The 24,968-nt window shown below is 43.2% G+C and overlaps 2 protein-coding genes across 6 annotated transcripts in view; one reads left to right on the top strand and one right to left on the bottom strand.

Moving 5' to 3' along the window:
• Positions 1–1,522: 1,522 nt before the first annotated feature.
• Positions 1,523–24,456, bottom strand: LOC147105151 (dual specificity tyrosine-phosphorylation-regulated kinase 2-like). 2 transcript variants are annotated; one of them, XM_086011248.1, is made up of 3 exons: positions 24,320–24,456; positions 17,305–17,420; positions 1,523–11,339 (listed from the first exon to the last, which is right to left on the bottom strand). In XM_086011248.1, the coding sequence occupies exons 2-3, from the start codon at positions 17,386–17,388 to the stop codon at positions 9,756–9,758; spliced, it is 1,668 nt and encodes a 555-aa protein (XP_085867374.1). In that variant the 5' UTR covers positions 17,389–17,420; positions 24,320–24,456; the 3' UTR covers positions 1,523–9,755. The 2 variants fall into 2 exon arrangements, with proteins under 2 accessions (XP_085867374.1, XP_085867372.1); XM_086011246.1 differs by lacking the exon at positions 24,320–24,456 and adding an exon at positions 20,233–20,553.
• The window catches only part of eif2d (eukaryotic translation initiation factor 2D), a 41,795-nt gene continuing 40,974 nt past the window's right edge, over positions 24,148–24,968 (top strand). For 2 of the 4 annotated variants that reach the window (XM_086011245.1, XM_086011243.1), the window contains exon 1: positions 24,404–24,435. In XM_086011245.1, coding sequence (XP_085867371.1) covers positions 24,419–24,435 — 17 coding nt within the window. In that variant the 5' untranslated portion in view covers positions 24,404–24,418. The other 2 variants (XM_086011244.1, XR_015081691.1) reach the window with 2 other exon arrangements.

The following is a 24,968-nucleotide window of genomic DNA, read 5'->3' as shown; positions in this document are numbered from 1 at the left end:
CTTCCTTACCTTTTAATGTTAATTTCAGAGCTCCCTACCACCCAGAACCATGAGGGATTAAGACACATAGCTCTCTAACAGCAAAATACATCATAACATTGAATAATATTGTCTTAGCATTTTTATTGCAGTTAAATATTGGAAACATTTCTAAACTCTAATGTGACCTGTAAAATGCCATAAGGAATTAAACAATGTTTACATGTGTATATTGGGGCTTACAGTTCAGCATATCCAACTGACAAAATAAAGAACTCAAATTTTGAACTATTATTTCCTTAATGTGAATATCCCAATCTATTCTTTACATAAAGAAATTATTCCCAGTGGATCTCAAAGTTTTTTTTTTTTTTTTTTTTACACTGAATGAGAAGTTAGTGACTTTATAATGGATAATGGGCAGCTTATATAAGAGTCCATTAAACCTTATAAAAGGGACATGTTAATAAATGATTTAAAACGTAACTATGCTTTAGAAAATTGGTGAAAGTATTCAAGGTGGCTATTTTCTATTCACCTACATTCATTCACTGCGGTCTAAGCTCTTTAAACTAATGGCATTCCTCCCCGCCTCTCTCCCCCCCCCCCCCACCCGAGAGTTTAATACTCAAAACACATTGGTCATGTTGTTCATGCCTTTAGGAAAATTTAATATAAAATCTTCTGTCTACTTACATAACAGTACATACAATTCAAAAATTAATTCATTGGCAGTGAAGCACTTTGGGAATGTCACGAGGACTTGAAAGGCACTATATAAATGCAAGATCTTTCTTCTTTAGGTGTGGATCAGGCAGCTATTTTAACTGAGTTGTGCTCTCTCTCGTAAAACTCACTTCTACAGTTCATAACATTGAGAGTGATGGTGGCACTGGATTTGTTGCTGGGACTGAATGAGGAGTAAACATAGATCATCACACCAGTGGAATATGGAAAATGCAGGTCCATTTACTTAATCTCCCCTCTCTCCCTCGACACATACCCCAAATTCTGCTTTTTTTTTTTTTAAGTTTCTGCCACAAAAAGGTCTATGCAAATTTTATTTTCAGTCTCTTATCTGGCAAACATGGGTCATACGATAGCAAAATACTGCAGATGCTGGAAATCCGAAACAACAGAAAAAGCTGGAAAAACTCAGCAGGCCAGGCAACATCCGTGGAGAGAAAATAGAGTCAACGTTTCGGGTGAAAACCCTCTGTCAAGGGTCATAGTTCAGCCACATTTGATTATACTGAAGATCTCCACACAAGAGGGGCTTTCAAGAATTGAACTGTGCTATTTTGGTAGTCTGGACCCCAAGGAATTTCCCTCAAAATATGGCGCCTACTCTTGCTAGAAAGCTGTGACGAGAGGCAACCATTTCTTGCATATTCACCCAGACCAACAGTAGTTTGCAACAGAAATGATGCAGTTCAACAAGGTAACTTTCAATGTATAGAATTTTAAAATGAAGCATGAGAATCTATGTGCTGTAAATTTACTATGTACAATTTTTAAATACAAGTAGTTTACAATGTCAAGGTACCATATAGAAAAGATTTTATTGGATTAGATCGCAATACAATAGTTTGACACGAACTGTTGGTGCATGTTTCAGTATAATTTCCATTCGGACTGAAAACATTCTCCAAACTGCAGCGAATTCCGTTGCATCCAACAGTGCTAGTGAACTTCAGGTGACAACATAAAAAAATCCAATAAAATTCAATTTACATTCAAATCACTTTGAAGATCCTATTTATTCTTTAAAATGTCATCCACTTGAACAATAAAACGCAAATAGCAAACATTTACATGTTAACATTAATGACTGTTACATCACTGCGTTCAAGGACTGATCAGAAACCCTTGAATATCAGAGTAATGTAGAGTGGTTGCGTCACATCAATACCTGAAATCTATATAAGGCACACACAAGAGACCAGAGGCAGGTTCGGGCCCACGTAGTCACAGCGTACACGTTTTGGTTCCTTCAAGGCTTCAATTAATCCATATGTTCCTTACAGCACATATACATCTTCAAGAGTGTCTACCAGAGGTAGTTTCCTTACAGCACATATACATCTTCAAGAGTGTCTACCAGAGGTAGTTCAAGAGTCACTACCAGCATTAAATATCTGTTTGTGTCTTATGTATGAACATACTCCAGACAGGATATTTGATCGCACTTTAAAAATGTTGAATTCTGACAAAATGGCAACACAACAGTTTTTAAAATTTATACTTATTGAAGAATGGGTTATTCAAATCTGTACTATTTAGTAATAAATTTTGGAATTTGAGAAAATGTTTCATTTTTATTTTCCAGGATGTCTACAATAGCTCAACACTGCCTTAACATTCACAGCACAATGGCAAATTTCCCCCCAAAAGGTGATTGTGCTAATTTAAAAAGGCACTCTATAAAAACAATTCATACCATGTTTTGCATTATTGGTTTTGATGTAGTAAAATGGTTTAAAAAAAATTCTACCACAGAATTAAAATTTAAGGTTATTTTACCTTCTTAATAGTACAAAAAGCTGTACAACTTGTGTGTCTTTATACCAATTATCTGCACTCTAATCAAAATGTGACTATTAAGAGTAGTAGATAATCTTTAAGATATTGTTCCCAAGTTAAAATAACCTTTGAATTAAAGGGTAAAATTGTCAATCTTCTCAACAGACCTATTTAGGTAGGTAGAGAAGTTCCTTACAATTACAATTCAGTTTGAAACCGGTCATATATTTTACCTGCCTGCAAGAAAGATGGCAGCTGCCCTGTGCACTCCACAATAAGCTTTCACTTAAAATATCACGAACATTTCGGGAATTCTATTACAGAAGATGGAAATGCTAAAGGAGTATTATTAATTGCTCATCCCCGATTTTAATCACTCCACCATTGGCGGTCATGTCTTCAGCTCCTTAAACAGGATTTTAAGCTCTGGAATTCCCTCCCTAAACCTCTCTACCTCCTTTAAGGCGCTCCTTAAATCCTACCTCTTTGACCTGTCCTAATATCTCCTTATATGGCTGGGTGTCAAATTTTGTTTGATAATGCTCCTGTAAAGTGCCTTGGGATGTTTAACTACATTAAAGGCGCGATATAAATGCAAGCTGCTGTTGTTGTTGCTGCTAAAATTCTGAGTAATCCAGCTTATCTATTATAGACATGCAATTCTGTTCCCTGAAATAAACATGGTTATTTCTTCTCTCTTTGCCCATTTTAATATTGCAGGGTATAATTTTCATTAAAACAGAAGTCTAATTTCCTTTGTGAAAAGTTAAAAGAAAAATCCTCTTGAACCTTTGATGGCTTAGAATGAGTTTTGTAAATTAAATTTCATAATGAGTTTTGTAAATGAATTTTTCTTCAACTTTAGAGGAAAATAGTCTATGGAGATTTAAACTTAAGATGAAAATTTTGTACTGATGAACCATATCAATAATTTACATGAATTCAAATATTTTGGTATGGAAAATCTCTTTCAATATTTGTCAATGTAGACATTTAAGAGAAAATAAATCCAAGGAACATGCTTTCTATTGCATTGCATGAGGCTTTGTTATGTTTACAGTACATAACAGAGGGGTGCCAGAGGGATTATTTTCAAATACATGTTTAAATTCAAAACATGACTGTGGATTCCAAGCCACAAATATTATTAAGGGGACAGTTATAAACAGCGGTTTCTGTACCTTATTGGGCTTCCTGGAATATTTCAAATAGTTGACTCATTTGCTCACCTTGTATTCTGGCATATTTCCCAGTGCTAGATGACAGACAGCTTTTCAGCTCCCAATAGCTGGCAAAATTCTAGAAATGTCAGAATCAATCTACTAGCCTATAACAACATACAAAACAGGAAGCCTGGCACAACAGGCTAACATTCAGAACGTGGATATAAGGCAGAACATTTTGGTAGTGCTCACTAGGTTTATATTTCCCCTGATTGTCTAGTGCTGTTGTAAAAACAATTGTGTTAAAAATTCCAGTTGTTTCCTCCCCCAAAACATGTACTTTTGCAATACTGATGACTTTATCAGCTGTACTACTGCTGTTGGTGGTAACCAATTGGGCCAGAATTGCTGCAAGGTTTTTATATCCTAAAAAAGTACAGGAAACTCTCGATTTACTGGCACCTAAATAACTGGAAATCTCTGTTAACCGGCAAAATTCAGGAGTAGGTTCAGGTAACTTTTACTTCATATTAGTGGCAGTTCCTGGATCTGTGGCTGTGTAACTGGGGTTCCTGCACTTGTTGCTAAGCAACAGGGACGCTTGGTCTGTGGCCGGACTTCCTGCACATGTTGCTAAGCAACAGGGAAGCCTGGATTTGTTGCTGTGTACGGAGCTCTCGTACCTTACTATACCTCTATGTAATCCGGACTTTTTGATAAACCGGCACCACGCCGGTCCCGTTGGTGCTGGATAATAAAGAGTTTCCTGTAAACTCATTTTAATGTTTTGACATGGATGCCTGTAAACTTTTTCATCTCAGTAGGCCACATAGCTACACACCATGCAGCAACATAGCAAGTTTAAGTAAATGTTCTCATTAATTTGCATACATTTCAAGTTGACGGTACTAACGGATCTTAGGGGATCATTTTCACCTTCACTGCTTGGGTGGTAAACAAACAGAGCAGGTCGCCCGCCCGTTCTAGAATTCCATTGCCGGGTTCTATGAATGAGCAGATCATCTGCCCAGTCATTTTACTACACAAGCAATGACTGTGATAATGACCCCCTTGATGAATAAATCCTAAAACAGAACACCAAGGAGGTAATAACAGCCCTTTCCAAACTCCTAAAATTCAAACAGGACAAACCAGCGAGTATGAAATATAAACGCAAGTGGAATCGAGATGGCTGGGCTTTGTGGATTAGACTGCTTGGGCCCACAGGCCATGGTTTAGACACCCCTAATAACGACTGAACAGTTGCATTTGCAATAGGTTCCCGTTTGCTACTACAGAAGGAGCTCTCCCCCCAAGGCAAGAACAGCAGTAAAAATGCCAGCTACACTGCCTCCTGCGCACCCTTCAAATCTTAACAGGTGATCTTCGACCCCTCCTCTTGGTGTGGATTTGAACTTCCAACCTTGAGACATTACCCAAGGACATGGCAACATGTCACCAAGTCCAGAGCAAATCAGTATTTATGCCGTTATGCACAGGCCGACAATTCTTTAGTGAATCACCAGTATCCAACACTGACTCATCAGTGCTGTGAAGTACTTCTAATGTGGTTCTGAATTGTAATCCACGATTGTCTGAGGCAAAGCGTCTCATGTGGTTAAGTTTTAGATTACAGAATCAGAACTCTTGCAGTGTAATTTGGGCTGTAAACATGGCAGGAAAAATCGTAGAGCAAGTTATTATCTTAATGGCAAGAAACTGGAAAGTACTGAAGTACAAAGGGATCTGGGGGTCCTGGTGCACGAAACTCAAAAGGTTAGTATGCAGGTGCAGCAAGTGATTAAGAAGGCCAATGGAATGTTGGCTTTCATTGCTAGGGGGATAGAATATAAAAATAGGGAGGTATTGCTTCAGTTGTACAAGGTATTGGTGAGACCGCACCTGGAATACTGCATACAGTTTTGGTGTCCATACTTAAGAAAAGACATACTTGCTCTCGAGTCAGTACAAAGAAGGTTCACTCGGTTAATCCCGGGGATGAGTGGATGGACATATGAGGAGAGGTTGAGTAGATTGGGACTCTACTCATTGGAGTTCAGAAGAATGAGAGGCGATCTTATTGAAACATATAAGATTGTGAAGGGGTTGGATCGGGTGGATGCGGTGAGGATGTTCCCGATGATGGGTGAAACTAGAACTAGGGGGCATAGTCTTAGAATAAAGGGCTGCTCTTTCAAAACTGAGATGAGGAGGAACTACTTCACTCAGAGGGTGGTAGGTCCATGGAATATGCTGCCCCAAAAAGCTGTCGAAGCTACATCATTACATAAATTTAAAACAGAAATAGACAGTTTCCTAGAAGAAAAGGGAATTAAGGGTTACGGGGAGCGGGCAGGAATTTGGACATGAGTTTAGGTGCGGATCGGTCATGGCCCTGTGGGTAGCGGAGCGGGCCCAGGGGCCGTGTAGCCTGATCCTGCTCCTGTTTCGTGTGTCTAATTCTGTTAGATTCAGGAGATAGTCCTGTCATAGTGGATTGGCGGTTAGGATCAGATCAGCCATGATCTTATTGAATGGCGGAGCAGGCTCGAGGGGCCAATTGGCCTACTCCTGCTCCTATTTCTTATGTTACAATGGTTTAGGCAGAATATGGATTTTCCATTTGTATTTACTGATGAAGAATGGATTGAACAATGAACGCCTATGTACAGTTTTATTGGCAATACTGGCAGTGACTGTGCTTTGTAATGTCTGCAAAAACATGAATCAAGTTACATGTAAAGTTTAAAATCCAATCGCAGCTTTGTATTTTTTGCCTGCCTTACTAACAGTGGGTGTTTTATACCAGTTTAATTGTACATGCAGAGAACGAGTTAGCAGACAAGGAACAGCGAGTAGGAAAATGTTTGCTTCACCACCTTCCCAAATTTGCTTCTGGTTCAATCTTCAATCAGAAGTCGACCACTGCTCCACCTAGCCTATCCACCCAGCTTCCCAGGAGTAGGACTAAGTCGCAGCAGCATGCACTGCACAGAGTGCAACGAGAGAAACTCCTCTTCCTCGAGCACTGTCCTTTGAAAATGGGATCATCAGCAGTTAGAGCATATTATGCTTTAGATTGAAAACGGTGTTTTGCAAGTAAAGCATCCGGTATTTTAGTGAACTGAAATTTCGTTACCCCTGTAATTATTCAGATCGATAGTTTTCAAAATGTTAAACCGTTGGATTTCCTTTTATCTATATACTTTTTGTAAAACAGGAGAGATCCATTTCAAGGTAAGGCCTTTGTTCAATTTATTAAAATGAGCAGTTTGGGTGTTCATTTAAACATTGAACAGTTAGCAAAAAGTCACTAAATCTGTTGAAACATTTCATAAACTAAATTGGGTAAACCTGAGCAGGACACAATTATAAAGATTAAAAAGATGCATCACATGGAAAGGTTAAACCTCCTGCAAAATATTGCTGTATTCAAACAAGAGTATTTGGATTTACACAGTTGTGTATTCAAGCTTTAGTGAACATTGTGTAAAATGTGTTTTGCACCAATATTTTAAATTCATTTAATGGGAGGATGAAGGAGCTAGGAAAAAAAATCAATTGGATGAGGCCCTATCTTCGCATTTATTAACACTTGCTGATACTGGGTAAGATGAAGTGGGATGGTTTCATTCCAGAAAACACCGACAATGGTGTGATATCTGCACACAGTGGACAGGCATTTGCTGGCCTGACTTGGGAGTCTGAATTTTACAATTTACAGAGAGCCAGTGAGGAGGTGGGATACACACAGACTTTGCCTGATTGTCTGAGGAACTGGTGCACACGCGCACACAGAAAATGGTGATGGAAAACATTTTTTTCAAGGCTGTAACTTAGATTTGTTGTGGGTTTCCATTTTTGAGAAACACCAAAATATTTCTTGGCATTACTGCCCTTTGTCTAAACATTTTAAAAAGATTACAGGAAACTTTCTGGTATCCGGCACTGACGGGACCGAGCTGGTGCCGTACCATCAAAACTGCCGTAGAAACCAGCGCTAATGTTAAAACATACGGAGCTTTTGAGCTCCGTGTGAATCAACAAACCCTGTTGCTTAGCAACAGCTTCAAAACAGTCGGCCGCAGCTTAAAAGCGTCTCTGTAGCTAAGCAACAGCTTCAGCTAGACCTTGCAGAGCCTGACTGGAAAAAAAAAGCAACGAGAGGTAAAAAAAAAAAACTTATAGGAAACGGCTCCTGAATTTTGCCGGTAGATAGAGCTTTCCGGACATTTAACCTCCGGTTAAAACGAAAGTTTCCTGTACATAGTTTGTCTTTAATACACAGTAGTGGTCAGATTGCTCTATTGGTATTAACACTACTGCAACCCTATCGATTCCAGCTCTGGCACCATTTTCCATTTAACAATAACTTTAGATGATTAGTGGGCAATGAAAGTAAATACTGATTAAACTTTGGTGCTTCTGGTTCTGACGAAGGGTCATCGACCTGAAACGTTAACTCTGTTTCTCTCTCCACAGATGCTGCCTGACCTGCTGAGTATTTCCAGCATTTTCGGTTTTTATTTTTAAGCTTTGGTGCTTGTTTGCCACCATACAAAAGAGCTCTTACTACAAGCGTGCCCCCAGTCCACACTGCTGTTATTCTGGCCCACTTTCTCAACAGCTGATCTTCATCCTCAAGTGAACATTTACAAAGCCAAATTTTCATAGATCATTTTTTTTTTTTTATAAGATGGTACCTAGATATTATAAAAATCTACAAAAGTGACTCCATGTATTGTGGAGCCATTTTTAAAATCGATTATTCTTCGCCAGAGAAAAGGTTAGGTAGAATTTAACTGGCACAATTCTTGCTGAAATTTTCCAATTTTTTTTTTTTTAAAGTTGGCACTGAGAACAATTTTTCTTTCTCTACCTAAGGAAGTTAAGCAGCTTAAAATGGGAGATAGGACTGCAACGGTTCAAGAAGGTGGCTCACCACCACCTTCTCAAGGATAATTAGGGATGGGCAATAAATGCTGGCCTTGCCGGTGACGCCCACATCCCTAGAACGAATAAAAAAATAGGACCAGATGAGGACGTAGGACAACAAACAGGCATTGCAATTTTTGAAACCCCCAGCTGAAGAGCTCAGAAGGATATACTTATCACAGCCAACCTGGGGAATAAACTGTCACCCGGAATAATTAAAAGCCGTTTTTTTCAAAAGGGTGATCGACAGATTTCTACTACAGTACCATATTGGGGGGGGGGGGGGGGGGGGGGTAAAAGCTTACTCCTAGATTAAGACAATAGATAGATATTTTGAGATTTTAGAAGACAGAGTAAAATAGAAGTAGCTTGCAGTACCCATCCACAAGTGAGCTGCATGAGCCGATTGGTCTTTTATTTTGTTGTGCCTAAATGAAACAGCCCACAATAGGCCAATTTTCAGAATGTGCGAGAGAAATCCGACAGCAATTAATTGCCAATGCCCAAATGTTTCAAGTCAAATCAGTGTCTGAACAGGATATTAGTGGCTGGACATCAAGGCTAACACTTCCACCAAAGCCATACTAAAGTAAAAGTCAGAGTGTGTGTGTGTGTGTGTTGGGGGGGGGGGGGGGGGCGGGCAGGGGTGAATTTGTTAATGTCTTCTTTTATCAAACAGGATCCTTACTCATAAATTAACTAGTACGCTGTGGGAAGGACAGTAGGATTTATAAAAATCTTAACTGATAATCAAACTGTGGCCTAAAGAACTTAATTTGATTTTAAGTGGGGCCTGTTATAGAACAAGTCTTGACCACAATATTTTATATCATAGTTGCTCCTGCCAGGGTATTTAAAAAAAGTTTAAGTGAGATTTAAGGAAGCACAGTATGTTTACTTCATATTACTCTCAACAAACTAGGGGTGTATTCATATTTTAATTATATTAAAAACTACAATAGTCTTGAGGGTCAGATGGATAAAGAATAATTTTATGCACTTTAATGCAACTTGGAAATTAGTTTCTTTCAAGGTTGAAATACAGAATAATTAGGAAATATCTTAAACATTTTACCAGCAAAAAGACCTATATAAGAAACTTTTTTTCCCCATTTGACACACGTTCTTGGGTTTAATTTGCAGCACACAATAGCCTTAGCTAACTAATTTTGGAAGCACAGTACGTAGAGGTATATTATTTCCATTTGAATCAGCCATTTGCACCAAATTGGTCCTTAGTTTGTTGGTTGTGCCAATAGTTGAGGGTAACTTGGAAATAATTCCAGGCAAGGAACTATTGCTATCTGCCGCACATTTAACCGGCATGGTCTTCTCCACACTGGGTGGTTTGGCTGAACGTCTAGATAGCCACGCATGTCTCAAAGCTTGGGTAGGGGTTATGCGACTGGATGGCTCCCAATCCAGACATCTCTTTAGGAAGCTGATGAAGAGTGGGTCATCGCAATCCTTCAAGGCGGTCACCCAGTTCTTGCTACCCGGTGGCCCTCGCACCTTACCTCTTCGAGAACGCCCACCATTCAAAACCACGGTATTATCTGGGAGCGTGGTGGTGGTGGAATAGCGAGGTTGATTCTTGGAGTTGAAGAAGTTCTTGGCTCGTTTGCACTGATCCAGCATTTTCGGAGGTGGCACCCCCAAAAGCTCTATCATGCAAGCCAACTGATCTCCTTCATCTTCCCCAGGAAAGAGAGGGTACCCAGTCAATAATTCAGCAAGGATACAACCAAAGCTCCACATGTCAATGGGCATCCCATAACGCGAGCCGAGGATAACCTCGGGAGCTCGATAAAAGCGCGACTGGATGTACGTGAAGACGCGCTGGTGCTCGTAGCAGCTGGACCCGAAATCAATTACTTTGATGCCACTCCGGCCTTGCTGTTTCAGCAAGATATTTTCTGGCTTCAAATCACAATGAATGATCCGATTTTTGTGCAACGCTTCCAGGCACTGTAGGATGGAATGAGCAAACTTCCGCACCAACTGCAGACTGAACCCCTGGAACTTGTTCCTTTTGATCAGCTCGTACAGGTTCATGCTCAGCAGTTCAAAGGTCATGCAGGTGTGGTTACGGAATGTGAAATTCTCCAGCATGTGGATGATGTTCATCTGAAAGCTCCTGTCTTGCTTTCGCAAATGCTCCAGGATACGGATCTCCTCTACGGCCTGCCGATGGAACCGCTTCTCGTTTCGCACCAATTTTAATGCCAGGTGCTGCCGCATTTTGTGGTCATACACCTTGGCCACCTGCCCAAAGCTTCCCTTCCCAATAACTTTAAGTATCTCGTACCGATATGCGATATGGTCGTGAGGCAGAAGTATGTAGGCTGCTTGATCATCGTCATAACCACAGTTGTTGGATCCACCGACTACGCCTTGCCGCTTTTTGGCATTTAAGCCCATAAAGTAAATTTCAGGGTAGTTGAAGATTTCCTGATGCTCAAAGGAAGACAACTGATGCATGTGCATCTTCATGGCTTGGGCAGGTGTTACAGCAGCTTTTGACTTCAGCAAAATGCCATCTGATTTGGACGAGGTTGTACCGTCCAGGCTCTTGTCTTTAAGTGAAGGGAGCACTGTTCTACAAGTACGAGACGCACCGGAGGTGGGGTTCGAAGTTACGTTATTCCTCCTGTTTCCGGCATCTTCAAATAGATGCTGCACCTTGACCTGGGTCCGACACGCAGCTGGCAGATGGTCCTTCATTGCGCTCTTGCCAATCTAAAATTTGTACAAAAGAAAGTGCTGTTTGTCTAAACATACTGCAAGTGTTAGTGGTAAAACAGCATAGTAACAAATCCTTTTCATTAGCACCTTTTACAGCAGTGCCGTCCAATAGACATTGCTGACTAGGCATAGATTTGGCTTTGGCGACACCCTTTTAGCTAAATGCACTAATTTTAATGGAAGACACCTCACACACACAGACGCACACACACAGACACACACACAGACACACACACAGACACACACACACACACACACAGACACACACACACACAGACACACACACACACAGACACACAGACAGACACACACACAGACACACACACAGACACACACACAGACAGACACACACAGACACACACAGACAGACACACACAGACAGACACACACACAGACACACACAGACAGACACACACAGACAGACACACACAGACAGACACACACAGACAGACACACACAGACAGACACACACAGACAGACACAGACAGACAGACACAGACAGACACACACAGACAGACACACACAGACAGACACACACAGACAGACACACACAGACAGACACACACAGACAGACACACAGACACACACAGACACACACACACACAGACACACACACACAGTAAATGTACTTCGTGTATATTTACTTAAACATCTACCACCATTCAGGAAGTTAAAGCGCTCACAAAGATTAAAAATTCACACTCTGCTTTCCGTCTAACCATTTTGCAACAAATGTACAAAAATGTTAAAGCACACACGCATACGTCATGTGAATGAGTATTGAGGTCACACGCCCAATGACAGTGTCTATTATTCATTTTTTATTTACTAATCAGAAATGCAATCAGCCGCATCTGGATTCCCAATTAGCCACAGTTGCTCGTGGTTAATGTACTGGACAAAACGGTTTATTAAAGTACCATACAGGTTACAATCAAAGAAACATACAGGTGTACAAACATGTATCTGCGTTATTCTCAAACAAATTTTTATTTTCTTCTCGCATTCCCACCATTCCCTTTGGGAGGTGGGGGGTGGGGAACAAAGTACTGAGGAAAGGACCATTCCACCACGAGTAGCAGCCAGTATCCGCAATAGTTCAGCTACAGGGAACACACAGGGCAATGCTCCTTTTACTTGGCCTTGACAACATACATTAACCTGGCCCCTCAAGTGGCACACACCATTACAAGTACAATTTTCCCATTGAATTAAACTGCCCAATTAGTACTGAATTGGGTTGAGAGCGCCAAGTTATTTCATATGAGTCCCTTTCAGCAGGCCAGAGATTTCATCAGTACAGAGGACCCAGCAGGGATACCCTGTCCCCATCAGCTTATCTTCGGTTCTGTACATGTTGTTTTGTTTCTCCCCTCCAATGCCGAAGGAGCTAACACTTGCTAGGGTACAACTCAATGGTATCTGGCCTCCTCTGACATGGCCCCTAAATGGCCATTCATGTACGAGCACTGCAAGTTAGCACCACGGCTGATCCAGTGCTCATCTCACATCCACTTTCCAGGAGGAATCATTGAAAAGCATTGAGAATCCTGGCCGACACCCCTTTCCCTAGCTCAGGGACGCCGAGGCCTATCGCATCATCTCCATTGCAATCCCAGCCAAGACCTGATAACTGGTAAGACCTTGTGTGAAGCTTTAATGAAATTAAAAAGCTTTAAATGATAATGTATGTGGATGTCCAGAAACTTGTATTTCTTCCCTCTTCTGAAGGCAGAGGTACAGTTCCATGATTGCTATGCACTCTCTGGTACCGCAACTAACAACAACAAGTAGTATATATAAAGCGCCTTTAACATAGTAAAACGTCCCAAGGCGCTGCACAGGAGTATTTTAAGACAATAAGTTTGACACCGAGCCACATAAGGATAAATTAGGGCAGGTCAAAGAGGTAGGTTTTAAGGAGCGTCTTAAAGGAGGAAAGAGGGGTAGTGAGGCGGAGAGGTTTAAAGAAAGACTTGCATTTATATAGCGCCTTTCACGGCTACCAGACGTCTCAAAGCGATTTACAGCCAATGAAGTACTTTTTGAAGTGGAGTCGCTGTTGTAATGAGGGAAACGCAGCAGCCAATTTGCGCACAGCAAGCTTCCACAAACAGCAATGTGATAATTATCAGATAATCTGTTTTTGTTATGTTGGTTGAGGGATAAATATTGGCCAGGACACCGGGGATAACTCCCCTGCTCTTCTTCGAAATAGTGCCATTGGATCTTTTACGTCCACCTGAGAGAGCAGACGGGGCCTCGGTTTAACGTCTCATCCGAAAGACGGCATCTCCGACAGTGCAGCACTCCCTCAGCACTGCACTGGAGTGTCAGCCTAGCTTTACGTGCGCAAGTCCCTGGAGTGGGACTTGAACCCACAACCTTCTGACTCAGAAGCAAGTGTGCTACCAACTGAAATTTAGGCAGGGAATTTCAAAGCTTAGGACCTAGGCAACAGAAGGCACAGCCACCAAAGGTTGAGCGATTATAATCAGGGATGCTCAAGAGAGCAGAATTAGAGAAGCGCAGGTATCTCGGGGGGGGGGGGGGGGGGGGGGGGTTGTGGGCTGAAGGAGATTACAGAGATAGGAAGGGGCAAGGCCATGGAGGGATTTGAAAACAAGGATGAGAATTTTGAAATCGAGGTGCTGCTTAACCGGAAGCCAATGTAGGTCAACAAGCACAAGGGAGATGGGTGAACGGGACTTGGTGCGAGTTAGGACACGGGCAACCGAGTTTTGGATGACCTCAAGTTTACGTAGGGTGGAATGTGGGAGGCCAGCCAGGAGTGCGTTGGAACAGTCAAGTGTACAGGTAACAAAGGCATGGATGAGGGTTTCAGCAGCGAATGAGCTGAGGCAAGGGTGGAGACGGGTGATGTTACAGAGGTGGAAGTGGGCGGTCTTTATTATGCTGTGGATATGTGGTTGGAAGCTCATTTCAGGGTCAAATATGACACCAAGGTTGCAAACAGTGTGGTTCAGCCTCAGGCAGATGTTAGGGAGAGGGATGGAGTCAGTGGCTAGGGAACGGAGTTAGTGGCGGGGGCCGAAAACAATGGCTTCGGTCTTCCCAATATTTAATTGGAGAACATTTTTGCTTATCCAGAACTGTATGTCGGACAAGCAGTCTGACAATTTAGACACCGTTGAGGGGTCGCGAGAGGAGGTAACCAATTTTTAGTGGTTATTCGACATGAACCGCATTCACAGCCCAGCTAGGTCTGTTTGTCGCCTGATGTCCACTTACATACTCAGTAGCATAGGGGAACGTGAAGAACCTGAAATCTGGGCGACTTTTCCCTTCCCTAGCCAACTGTAACACCCGACTGCCACCCAAGCTATGATCAGCTAACTTGGCACATACTGGGATTGGAACCTGGCATCTTCTTGGTCCGTGTGTATTTCAGTTTGAGACTAGGCTGTACCAACGTCCCCCCATAAGGTGCCGTGCCTCCTGCATGGCCTGACTCATCCATTTAAACTTTAGCGCCTGCGCAGTACCCACAATGGAAAAGCCGGTGAGCGGGATGCGCGGGACCTTGCAGATGACTGCGCGGCTGCGCGGGAACATTAGGCTGTACCATCAGGTGAGCTATCGGGGAGCTACATACTCAGTGTTGCTATCATTTATTATCGCATAACACGCAGAAGCAGCATTGTAACATCACTTTTTGGGAGATGACCGGTGTTGAAAGCTGAAGGACAGCCAGTCCTCACAGGGTAGCTGCTTAGAGGATTTAAATAAAGAACACCCAAAAATTTGAATTGTTCAAATGTTCCACTTTCTTGAGACCACACCACAATGATCCACTGGACGCCCACACTTTTTCGTTTAGGTCAGCACTAATACTCAACGATAGGTTCCCCGGCACCCCCCCCCCCCTCCGCCCGCCCCCAATTGGTATTTGTAGGCATACACGCGGACATTCCTTTCAAGCTTAAAAAAAAATGCTTCAGTCAACTAAGAGTTAGTACAGTACATTCCTTTCATCGCAAACAAACTCCTGAACCCAATTAGAACACACATCTGCCAATTTAGACACAGGGCATTTGCAGTCATCATCTCCTTTTGCTTCTAAAATAGCACAGTAACTGCATACGGATATAACTGTAGGTGAAAATGGAAACCAACCGCAAGTGCAGTAATAAAATACCAGAGACTAGTCCGATAATTCAGCTGTTCTGTTACAGCCAATAGTAATGTATTATTTGATGACTCAACAAAGCGGTGTGTTAATTCATCGGTGCATGTTGGATTGAAAAATGTCTTCTCTCCTAAAATAACCTGTTTACTGCACATGGTAGAGAACACCCAGCATGGGATTGGACTAGTTTATAGAATACGAGTGAGTCAAAACACAGCCGGGAAGCACCGTAACCCTTCACAACTGCAGTCCCTTTAAAACTCCAAGAGTTATTTCAGAATGATGATTAGTGGGCTCCTGTCTACCTCCTGGCAGCTAAAGCAAGAGGAGGATAACAAGGTCTGACAGCAGTTTATATCCCAGCCCGCTCAGCCAAGCATCGGGGCGGTGGGGAGGAAAATAGATTTCAAAATGGGTCAAAAATGATAATAAAATGATACAGGTTGTCTGCTCTTTCCTCTAGTCACTCAGGACCATATTATGGTGTTTTCAGCCCTTCAAAACAAATCTATTTTCTTTGTCTATTCTTCCCCAAATAATACCCCATGTTCAAAGTAATAAACTTGCTTACCTGCACATCAATAAACCTCCAGATATCTACAGGCACTTATCAGTCACTGCCACTTGGCACTTTCTGTCATGTTATACTGACAGTTTGAAGAGTTCTGTCAGAGTTGAAAGCACAGACTCCTCATTCTACAGAACTGTGAGGCATTAACTTCCTTAAGGATCTTGGTAAAACTGTTGTAAACGGTGTGCACCTATTAATTTGCAGCTGCATCACCTCCTTGCATATTTACTATTGCTGAAAGGAATTTGTTTGATCTCCCTGTACCTAGAACTGCATGCATGGTAGCCTAATTATTAAGCATACAGTTTTAACAGAAGACTGCCCACGCTGCTAGGAATCTTGTGTTCTCTGCTGAAAGTGCAAGCACGGAGGAAAGGTCTATCCACAGACAGGTGAATATCTTGAAATGTGATTGGACACATTCAATTGCTGGTTGCAGAGAACCACTAGCAAAGGCTTGCAATGTAAGCAGTATAATTGGCCTCAGTACCCCAGGATGAATACAATTTTGGGTTAGGAAGAAGAGCGGGCAAAAATATCAGCCAAGGCCAAACTGGCCAGTCTCTCAACTGTGGTTTGGGTGTGCGCCCTTGGGTCTAAAGAGCATGAGAAATATTTGTAGCAAATACCATTGAGCCACAGAGTTTAAAGTGGTTAAGTATCTCCAGAACAAACATTCTGTAGAAAATATAGGGACAGAGTGATCTCCTGGACGAGTTTCGATCGCCTAGATGGGTCGGAGAGGAATTTCCCAGATTTTTTCTCCCAAATTGGCCATTGGGTTTTTTATCTGGTTTTTCGCCTCTCCCGGGAGATCACATGGGTTCGGGTGGGATGGAGAGTGATAGTAGATTTGAGGTTAGGATCGGATCAGCCATGATCTTATTGAATGGTGGAGCAGGCTCGGGGGGCCGATTGGCCTACTCCTGCTCCTATTTCTTATGTTATTACAAATTCAAGAGTCTACATTAGTGTAAATGCTGTCACCTATAGCCCCAATCTGATGTAGAACTAAGTATGCTGAAGGGGCAAGGGGGGTGGGGGTGTAAAAGTAACACACGTTTATTTCTTAGTAATTTACATCTAGCAACTATCCCCTGCATGCGAATCTACTTACGTTGCTCCTCCGATAGTCAGGTTTACCAGAGTTTGTTGAACCTGTCTCATAAGTAATTGTAACAGAAAGATAAAATCGCATCATTTTACAGTGTACTGGTACATACTGTGCATACACTTACCGTTAAGCTATTAAGAGATGGTAATCCCACAGGGCTTCCTTTCTCCACACACGAGGCTTGGACCTCAGCCTGATCTACTCGCATGTAAGAGTCATACAAGACATCCCCAAATTGGGCTGCAAACAGAAACGTCAAAACCATGACAATTACTGGAGTTCCAGACTCAACGATTAAGTACTAAACGTGTTAAGATAAATTTGCAGTAAACAACCAGACATTTTTTTTTTTACAGCATGTTCCCGGTTGCCACTTGTTGTCTTCCCCACTGAAGGGTTCACTAAAATGTGCAATCATTTTTCTTTCTCTTCTCCCCTACCAAATAAACGCATGCGTGCCATTTTCAAAAAAACAGTTTGAGTATGGGAAGTCTTAACCCTTCTCGATTTGTGAAATGCATTTTAGTAAAGCATTGAGAGTGAGCATAGAGCGAGGACAATAATATTTTATTAAAACTAGCTTCTCTCCCATGGTATTTGCAGCACAGTGAAGCTTAGCTTCCAATGTGGCCTACCCCTTTAAGGTATTCCAGAGGGTAAATAGTCTTAAAAGGTCTTGCAGTCCTCAACAACAAATCAGTCTTGTTGTTGGAGGTTTCTCCAGATCAGCAGCTGTTTGGCTCTCCCTTCTTTGAAAGGGGCCAAAAAAAAGCACAAAATAGCTGTTCCACTTTTTGTGTACTTAAAAAAAAAAGAAACGGTAATTCCGCTGAGATTTGTTGGTGTTTTATACTTGAGAGAGTCTGGAGAGCATGTAGCCACTTGTCCTCCACTCCACTGAAGCATAAAAGAGGTTGGTACGAAGTGTTACTAGAATTGCAATTAGCTTTTGAAGCAGTGTCAATCACAACATTTAAGAGGCACTTAAATAAACACTTCAATAAGTAAAATATTAAAGACCATGGGGGAAAAGCAAGGAATTGGCATTAGTCTGGTTACTCCAATGTAGCAATAGCATCAGTACAGCCATAATAGTCTCCTGCTCTGGCGAGATTTCTACGATGCCAGTGCAGCTTTCACTGAACTAAGACAAGGTGTTTCAGATAAACAGAGAGTACTGAACAAAATTGGGTTTGAAAAAGAAACAAGTCTTGTCTCAATTTCGTAAAACTGCAAATAGGATTTCATTGTATTCAGTGCTCCATTAATTAATTAACCAGAATAACTAACCTGGGTGTTTGTTACAAAGTGGAAACCGAATGAAAGGATTCAAATGAATTCAGAGTGCAAGAGTCACTGGAGCCACTTATAAAGATTGTCTGAACCACAACGTTAAGTTACCTGCTGCAGGTTAAAATTTCTGCCATTTTTGGGTGTGTTCACAAATCTCAGTGCAAAGTTGAATAACAATTGTGGAAGATTATGTAGCAATACGATTACCGTTTATAAGGGTGCAATTTGCAGATTATAATATTTCATGATAAGTAACTCCTTGTCAATTGAGCTGTCCATGGGTCACATTTAAAAAAAAAAGATTTGCAACGATACGATAGACGCATTAGATTTATGATACTTCTGTATTAGCAAAGCTACAGTGAAACATAGTTAATCGTACATAGATTTGCTGCACCAGTGATGTACGTTACCTGCTATGTTCAAAGAATCGGTATAAACTGCGGTTCATAAACTCAAGATCGCACAAGGGAATAAAAACATTAATCTGGAATTTTTGCTTCATTATACATGATGATGTAAATACTTCCTCAAATCTTTCAGATCTGTCACTGAAAGTACACATACAAGGTCCACATGGACTGGGAACCATAGAAACAACCACGACTGTTATGTCACAATTGTTTAGGGTCATAGTGGATGGATTCTAACTTTGTTTTCAAAAAAGGCTGAAGAAACGGGTTCCAAATTTACAGGAAGTTGTGAAGTCAGCACGCCAGCAAGTTTAACAGCCAAAACTCTCAATTGATGCCCACTCAAAAGTAATTACAAATGCCCATTCTTCAGGCCAATACTTATGAAACAATATGAGCAAAATTGGCAAGTCAATGTAAGTCATCAGAAAACTGGATGACCCAAGCAGGCTTTCTAAAGGACAATAACCACCAATATAAGATACTGTAAAACAAAATAAAACATATTTCACAAGGGGAGGCTTTGGTTATTCCCTGCCACATGCAGAGAGAATCTTCTGCTTTTATAGCAGCACCCAACGGCATTTCAGTACTCAAGTTGATATCGAAACAAGCAATTTCCACTGAAGTGAACTGTATTACTCACTCAGTGATTGTACTGTGGTGGCACTGAATGATCACACCAATGAGCAACGTGGGGAATTTCACTTCAGAAGCAGTCCTTGAACAGGGTTTAAACAATGCAGGTTTGAACAGGAAGTCTGGGGTGGGGGCTCTCTCTCAAAAAAATAGGGAAAAATCGAACATGCTGGCAGAGTGTGGTCTAAATCAAACGGAATAAAGCCAGTGCTACTGACTGTATAGTAGGAATAATGGACTTTAAAAGCACATTTGAAGGATCTGCATTGTTTAAACCCTTGTTGGCAAGAGTGTGGTCTAAATCGAACAGAATAAAACAACAGGAAATGCTGGAAACACTCAGCAGGTCAGGCAGCATCGTGGAGAGAGAGAAAGAGTTAACGTTTCAGGTCGATGACCCTTCGCCAGAATAAAACCAGTGCTCCCGACTGTACAATAGGAATAATGGACTTTAAACGCACATCTGAAGGATCTGCATTGTTTAAACCCAAAATCACAAAATTTAAATCCTGCAGCACACAATCCAAAAGTTTTTCAGCATAATTATATACAATATCGATATTAAAATGCGGATGGGATTTAAAAAGAAAATGCAAAATAAAGTTGGGGGGGGGGAATAATAACCCCACAGCCAGTGGGGAAAGGCATGGAAATGAGCACACTATTAGCAGGCACACACATGGCTGGGATTCAGAAGCTTCCTTTACCCGTGGCTAAGTGTCCGGGAGCCGCTGCTTTCCTCGTTAACATGGCTGCTAGAAAGCCTTCAGCTGCCTCCAACCGCCGGCCATTGCCCACACGGCTTTCCCCCAGTGACCCATCTGCCGGAGGGGAAGGGGTGCGGCCGGTTCCTCTGGGCTGGGGCCTGGGGTCGGTCGATCACTCTGTCGAGCCGCTGGGTGGGGCTGGCCGTTCGGTCCTTTAATCACGCTCTGCTCCCTCTCGCTGTTGCTATGCGCGGCCTCAGCGTCAGGCTCGCACCAAGCCGGAGGAAGACAGCGCCCCGCCCGGCCCGGCCCGGTACTGCACTGACAGCGCACCAACAGTCAGCGCGGGAGGCGCGGACACAGCTCCCCGCCCGGCCTGGCCCGGCACTGCACTGGCAGCGCACCAATAGTCAGCGCGGGAGCAGGCGCAGAGACAGCGCCCCGCCCGGCCTGGCCCGGCACTGGTAGGATAGCAAAATACTGCAGATGCTGGAAATCCGAAATAACAACAGAAAATGCTGGAAAAACTCAGCAGGTCAGGCAACATCTGTGGAGAGAAATTAGAGTCAACGTTTCGGGTTGAAACCCTTTTTCAAAACTGGAAAGGAAATAAAATAGATCGAAGGCAGGGCTGTGACAGAACAAAAGAAGTAAAGAGGTATTCAAAACCAGACGAGATGGTAATAGGACAGTGGAGACAAAAGACGGCTCAGATTAGGTGTGAAGTGTACTGGCAGGATGAGAGACAGTACCAACTGGCAGCGCACCAACAGTCAGTGCGCGGGGGGCGCAGAGACAGCGCCCGGCCCAGCCTGGCTCGGCGCTGCACTGGCAAAGCACCAACAGTCAGCGCGCAGGGCACAGAGACAGCGCCCCGCCCGGCCTGGCCCCGCACTGCACTGCACTCCCTGCTGCTGGGAGGCCCTACACTACAAGGGCTTTTTTTTGGGGGGGGGGGGGGGGGGGGGGGGAGACCAAACGCAGATTGGGTGACCGCTTTGCGGAACACCTCTGTTCAGTCCTTAAGGATGACCCCCGTTATTGATTTATTTGTAAAAAATTTATCATTGCATTTATATTGTTAACCATAAAATTGTTTTTTAAGGTTTTCCTGTACTCAAACCCTCTCGCAACGAAGGCCAACATACCATTTGCCTTCTTAACCGCCTGCTGCACCTGCATGCTTACCTTCAGCGACTGGTGCACAAGGACAACCAGGTCTCGTTGCACTTCCCCGTCTCCCAATCTATTGCCATTCAGATAATAATCTGCCTTAATAACAACAGAAAATGCTGGAAAAACTCAGCAAGTCAGGCAACATCCGTGGAGAGAAATTTGAGTTGACGTTTCGGGTTTGACCCTTCTTCCTGTTTTTGACACCAAAGTGGATAACCTTGCATTTATCCACGTTATATTGCATCTGCCATGCTTCTGCCCAATCACCCAACCTGTCCAAACCATACTGGAGTTTCTCGGCATCCTCCTCACAGCACACACGCCCACCCAGCTTTGTGTCGTCTGCAAACTTGGAGATATTACATCTAGTTCCCTTATCTAGATCATTAATAGATATTGTGAATAGCTGGGTTCCAAGGACCAATCCCTGCAGTACCCCACTAGTCACTGCCTGCCACTCGGAAAAAGACCCGTTTATTCCAACTCTTTGCTTTCTGTCTGCCAACCAGTTCTCTATCCAAGTCAATACCTTGCCCCCAATCCCATGTGCCTTAACTTTACACGCTAATCTCTTATGCGGGACCTTATCGAAAGCCTTTTGAAAGTCCAAATACACCACATCCACTAGTTCTCCCTTATCTATTTTACCAGTCATCTTCCGATTAGGCACTTTACAGCCTTCCAGACTCAATATCGAGTTCAACAATTTCAGATCATAACCTCGGCCCCTATTACACTTTTATATATTTTTTATCCACACCTTTGTTTTGTGCCCTTCCCCCTTTTCTTTTCTCTCCCACATGGCAGCTGTCTCCTATTCTGCCAGCGCATTTCACACTTCGTCTAGAGCCGTCTTTTGTCTCTTTACTAGTCCTATCACCATCTCACCTGGTTTTGAATACCTCTTAATGTCTCTTCACTTCTCTTTTGTTCTTTCATCCCCATTTCCCAGCCCCCCAAACTGGCCTTTTAATCTGTTTCATTTCCTGTGTTTTTTCTCAGTCCTGATGAAGGGTTTCGACCTGAAACGTTGACTCTATTTCTCTCTCCACGGATGTTGCCTGGCCTGCTGAGTTTTCTGTTGTTATCAAGGGCTTTTTTGTTGTTGTTGCTCAGCTCACAATTACCAATGATTACAAAGGATACACACAAGCCATGAGGTGTGCCTTCACTTAACAGCACCCCTCTGCTCAGGGAGCATAAAGTCACAAGGCTGCAAGGACCATCATCAGGCCTGAGATTTGGGGGTGAGTGTAGCCCTTAAAAAGAACCACCCTGCAATGGCGACCCCATCTTCAGTAAGAACATATGCGGGCGTGGCAGCCACTCCCGCTGCCCCGGCACCCTTTCGCCTTCCTTCCGCGACCGGTGGGCGCCGTGGGGACTGGAGTGCATCATCACCCCAGCCAATACAATTTTAATTTAAGTTGTTATGTTTTATTTAAAGTTTTATTAATTTACAGTTGATTTGTTTAAACAAAAGGAAAACAGTTGATTTGTGCGCTCAAACGAGGCATCCTTTCGCCTTATCACAAAGAAACATGGGGTCAAGAGCTATACTCACCCCAGCATGACACTTGAGGCTTGTGAGAAAGCCATGGCTGGGGTTGTCGGCCCTTCAGCCATCGTAGCAGCCTCAAAAATGTGTACACAGCCATGCAGCCCCTCTTCCGCCATTTGAAGGGGCTGCTCCTCGATTTCGGGCTGCACTTCAGTCCCACGCTCCTGCTTTTTTGGTCACCCGGTGCGGAGGGGTGCAGGCGAGGCGGGGCGGGGCGGGTCGGGGGAGAACCTCCTCGTGGGACTGCTCCTGGGCCTGGCCAAAGTGGCCATTAACTGGTCCAGGCAGCGGGCGGTTGAGGGGGTCGTTCGGCCCGACTGCCCGCCTCTCTTCTGCGGCCACATTCGCGCCCGGGTGGCCCTGGAGATGGAGTACGCGGTGTCTGCCGGCACGCTCAAGGCCATCTGCAACCGGTGGGCACCGCAGGGACTGGAGTACATTATCACCACCAGCAATGTAATTTTAATTTAATTTATTAAGTTTCCTTTGATGTTTTAAGTTACAGTTTATTTGTTGACTGTATCACCAAAAGAGTACACACAGCCAGCACAGAAACAAGGCCGTTCGGCCCAACCAGTCCATGCCCACTCGAACCTCCCTCCATTTTGCCTCATCTAACTCTATCAGCATAGTGAAGAAATTCCTCCTCATCTCAGTCTTAAATGGCCGACCCTTTATCCTGAGACTGCCCCCTAGTGCTAGACAATCCAGCCAGGGGGAAACAACCTCTCAGCATTTACCCTATCAATCCCCCTCAGTATCTTATATGTTTCAATGAGATCATCTATCATTCTTCAAAAGGCTAAAGGGATCAAGGGATATGGGGAGAGGGTAGGGACAGGGTACGGAGTGTGGATGATCAGCCATGATCTCATTGAATGGCGAGTAGGCTCGAGGGGCCGAATGGCCTACTCCTGCCTTCTATGTTTCTATGTAAACTCCCCAGAGTAGAGGCCCAATCTACTCAATCTCTCCTCATAGGACATTCCAGGAATCAATCTAGTCAGGATTTACCATTGTCAGCTAAAGCAGATTTACATTTGATGCTCAATATATATATATATCTCAATATTTAAAAATGTTATGCACTGATTTATACATCTACGATTTAGCTTGCTGCAGTGATTGGTGTCTTGTGTCGGTCGGAACGTCTAGAGTAGACCACCGGGAAGGTGTGTGTTCCACCCGGAGCACTGAAGGAGGGGGCGCAAGATGGCGGAATGCACGGCCCGGAGAACCGGCGCCTCGACAAACGTTTAACTTCACTGTAAATACATTAAACAAGCGGCCGTAACTCCCCGCGCCGGCCAGTCTTGCGAGACCAGCCGGTAGACAAAATGTTCGCCAAACCTTTTCGCGTCAAGTCCAACGCAGCGATCAAAGGGTCGGACAGGTGAGCTCATGGTGTCCGCTGCGGGTGTGTTCCCCCGGCCCGGGGAGGGGGAGAGGATGAACCGCGTTGGAGGGTAAACATCCATCTAATTGAAAAATAATCGGAATCAATAAACTCCACAACGTCAGAATATAATATTTACGCGTCAGCGTCACAGTGACCGGAGCAGATAAACTGCAGCCTCAGCTTTACTCTCCGCGTTGAGACACATTTTCCCGTTGGGAAGCCGGAGATTTTTTTCAGCAGAAAGTTTGTGTTTTAGTTTTGTGCACAGACACCTATTATTTCAGTTAAACATTTTGTGAAGAACTTCCTCGCGAAGCCAGCTTAACTTTCCATCCCCTCCCCGCTTTTCTCAAATCCACGCAGGTCATTTTTTTTGATACGATAATAGCCAGTTAATTCTCACATTTGACACGGGGTGGGTGGAAGAGAAAAAACCCCCAAAGACTTGTATTTATACAGCGCCTTTCACGACCGCAGGATGTACCAAAATGCTTTACAGCCAATGAAGTATTTTTGAAGTGTAGTCACTGTTGTAACATAGGAAATGGAAAATCTCCATGCATAGCCTGTTCCCTGTGTGTATCTGGCACCATGAGGTAT

Source organism: Somniosus microcephalus, chromosome 18 (assembly GCF_052327205.1).
Source record: "Somniosus microcephalus isolate GS21.2 chromosome 18, FLI_Smic_1.0, whole genome shotgun sequence".
Classification (NCBI taxonomy): Eukaryota; Metazoa; Chordata; class Chondrichthyes; order Squaliformes; family Somniosidae; genus Somniosus; species Somniosus microcephalus.
This window is presented reverse-complemented; position numbering and strand designations above follow the sequence as displayed.

Bases quoted from the DNA above. Each gene is read 5' to 3' on its own strand.
- LOC147105151 (XM_086011246.1), bottom strand. From the start codon at position 20,275: ATGTTAACGAGGAAAGCAGCGGCTCCCGGACACTTAGCCACGG. The intron at 17,421-20,232 runs GTAAAGGAAGCT...TTCTGTTTGCAG, and splicing joins TCCCGGACACTTAGCCACGG to CCCAATTTGGGGATGTCTTG. The intron at 11,340-17,304 runs GTAAGTGTATGC...TACAAATTTTAG, and splicing joins CATCTCTTAATAGCTTAACG to ATTGGCAAGAGCGCAATGAA.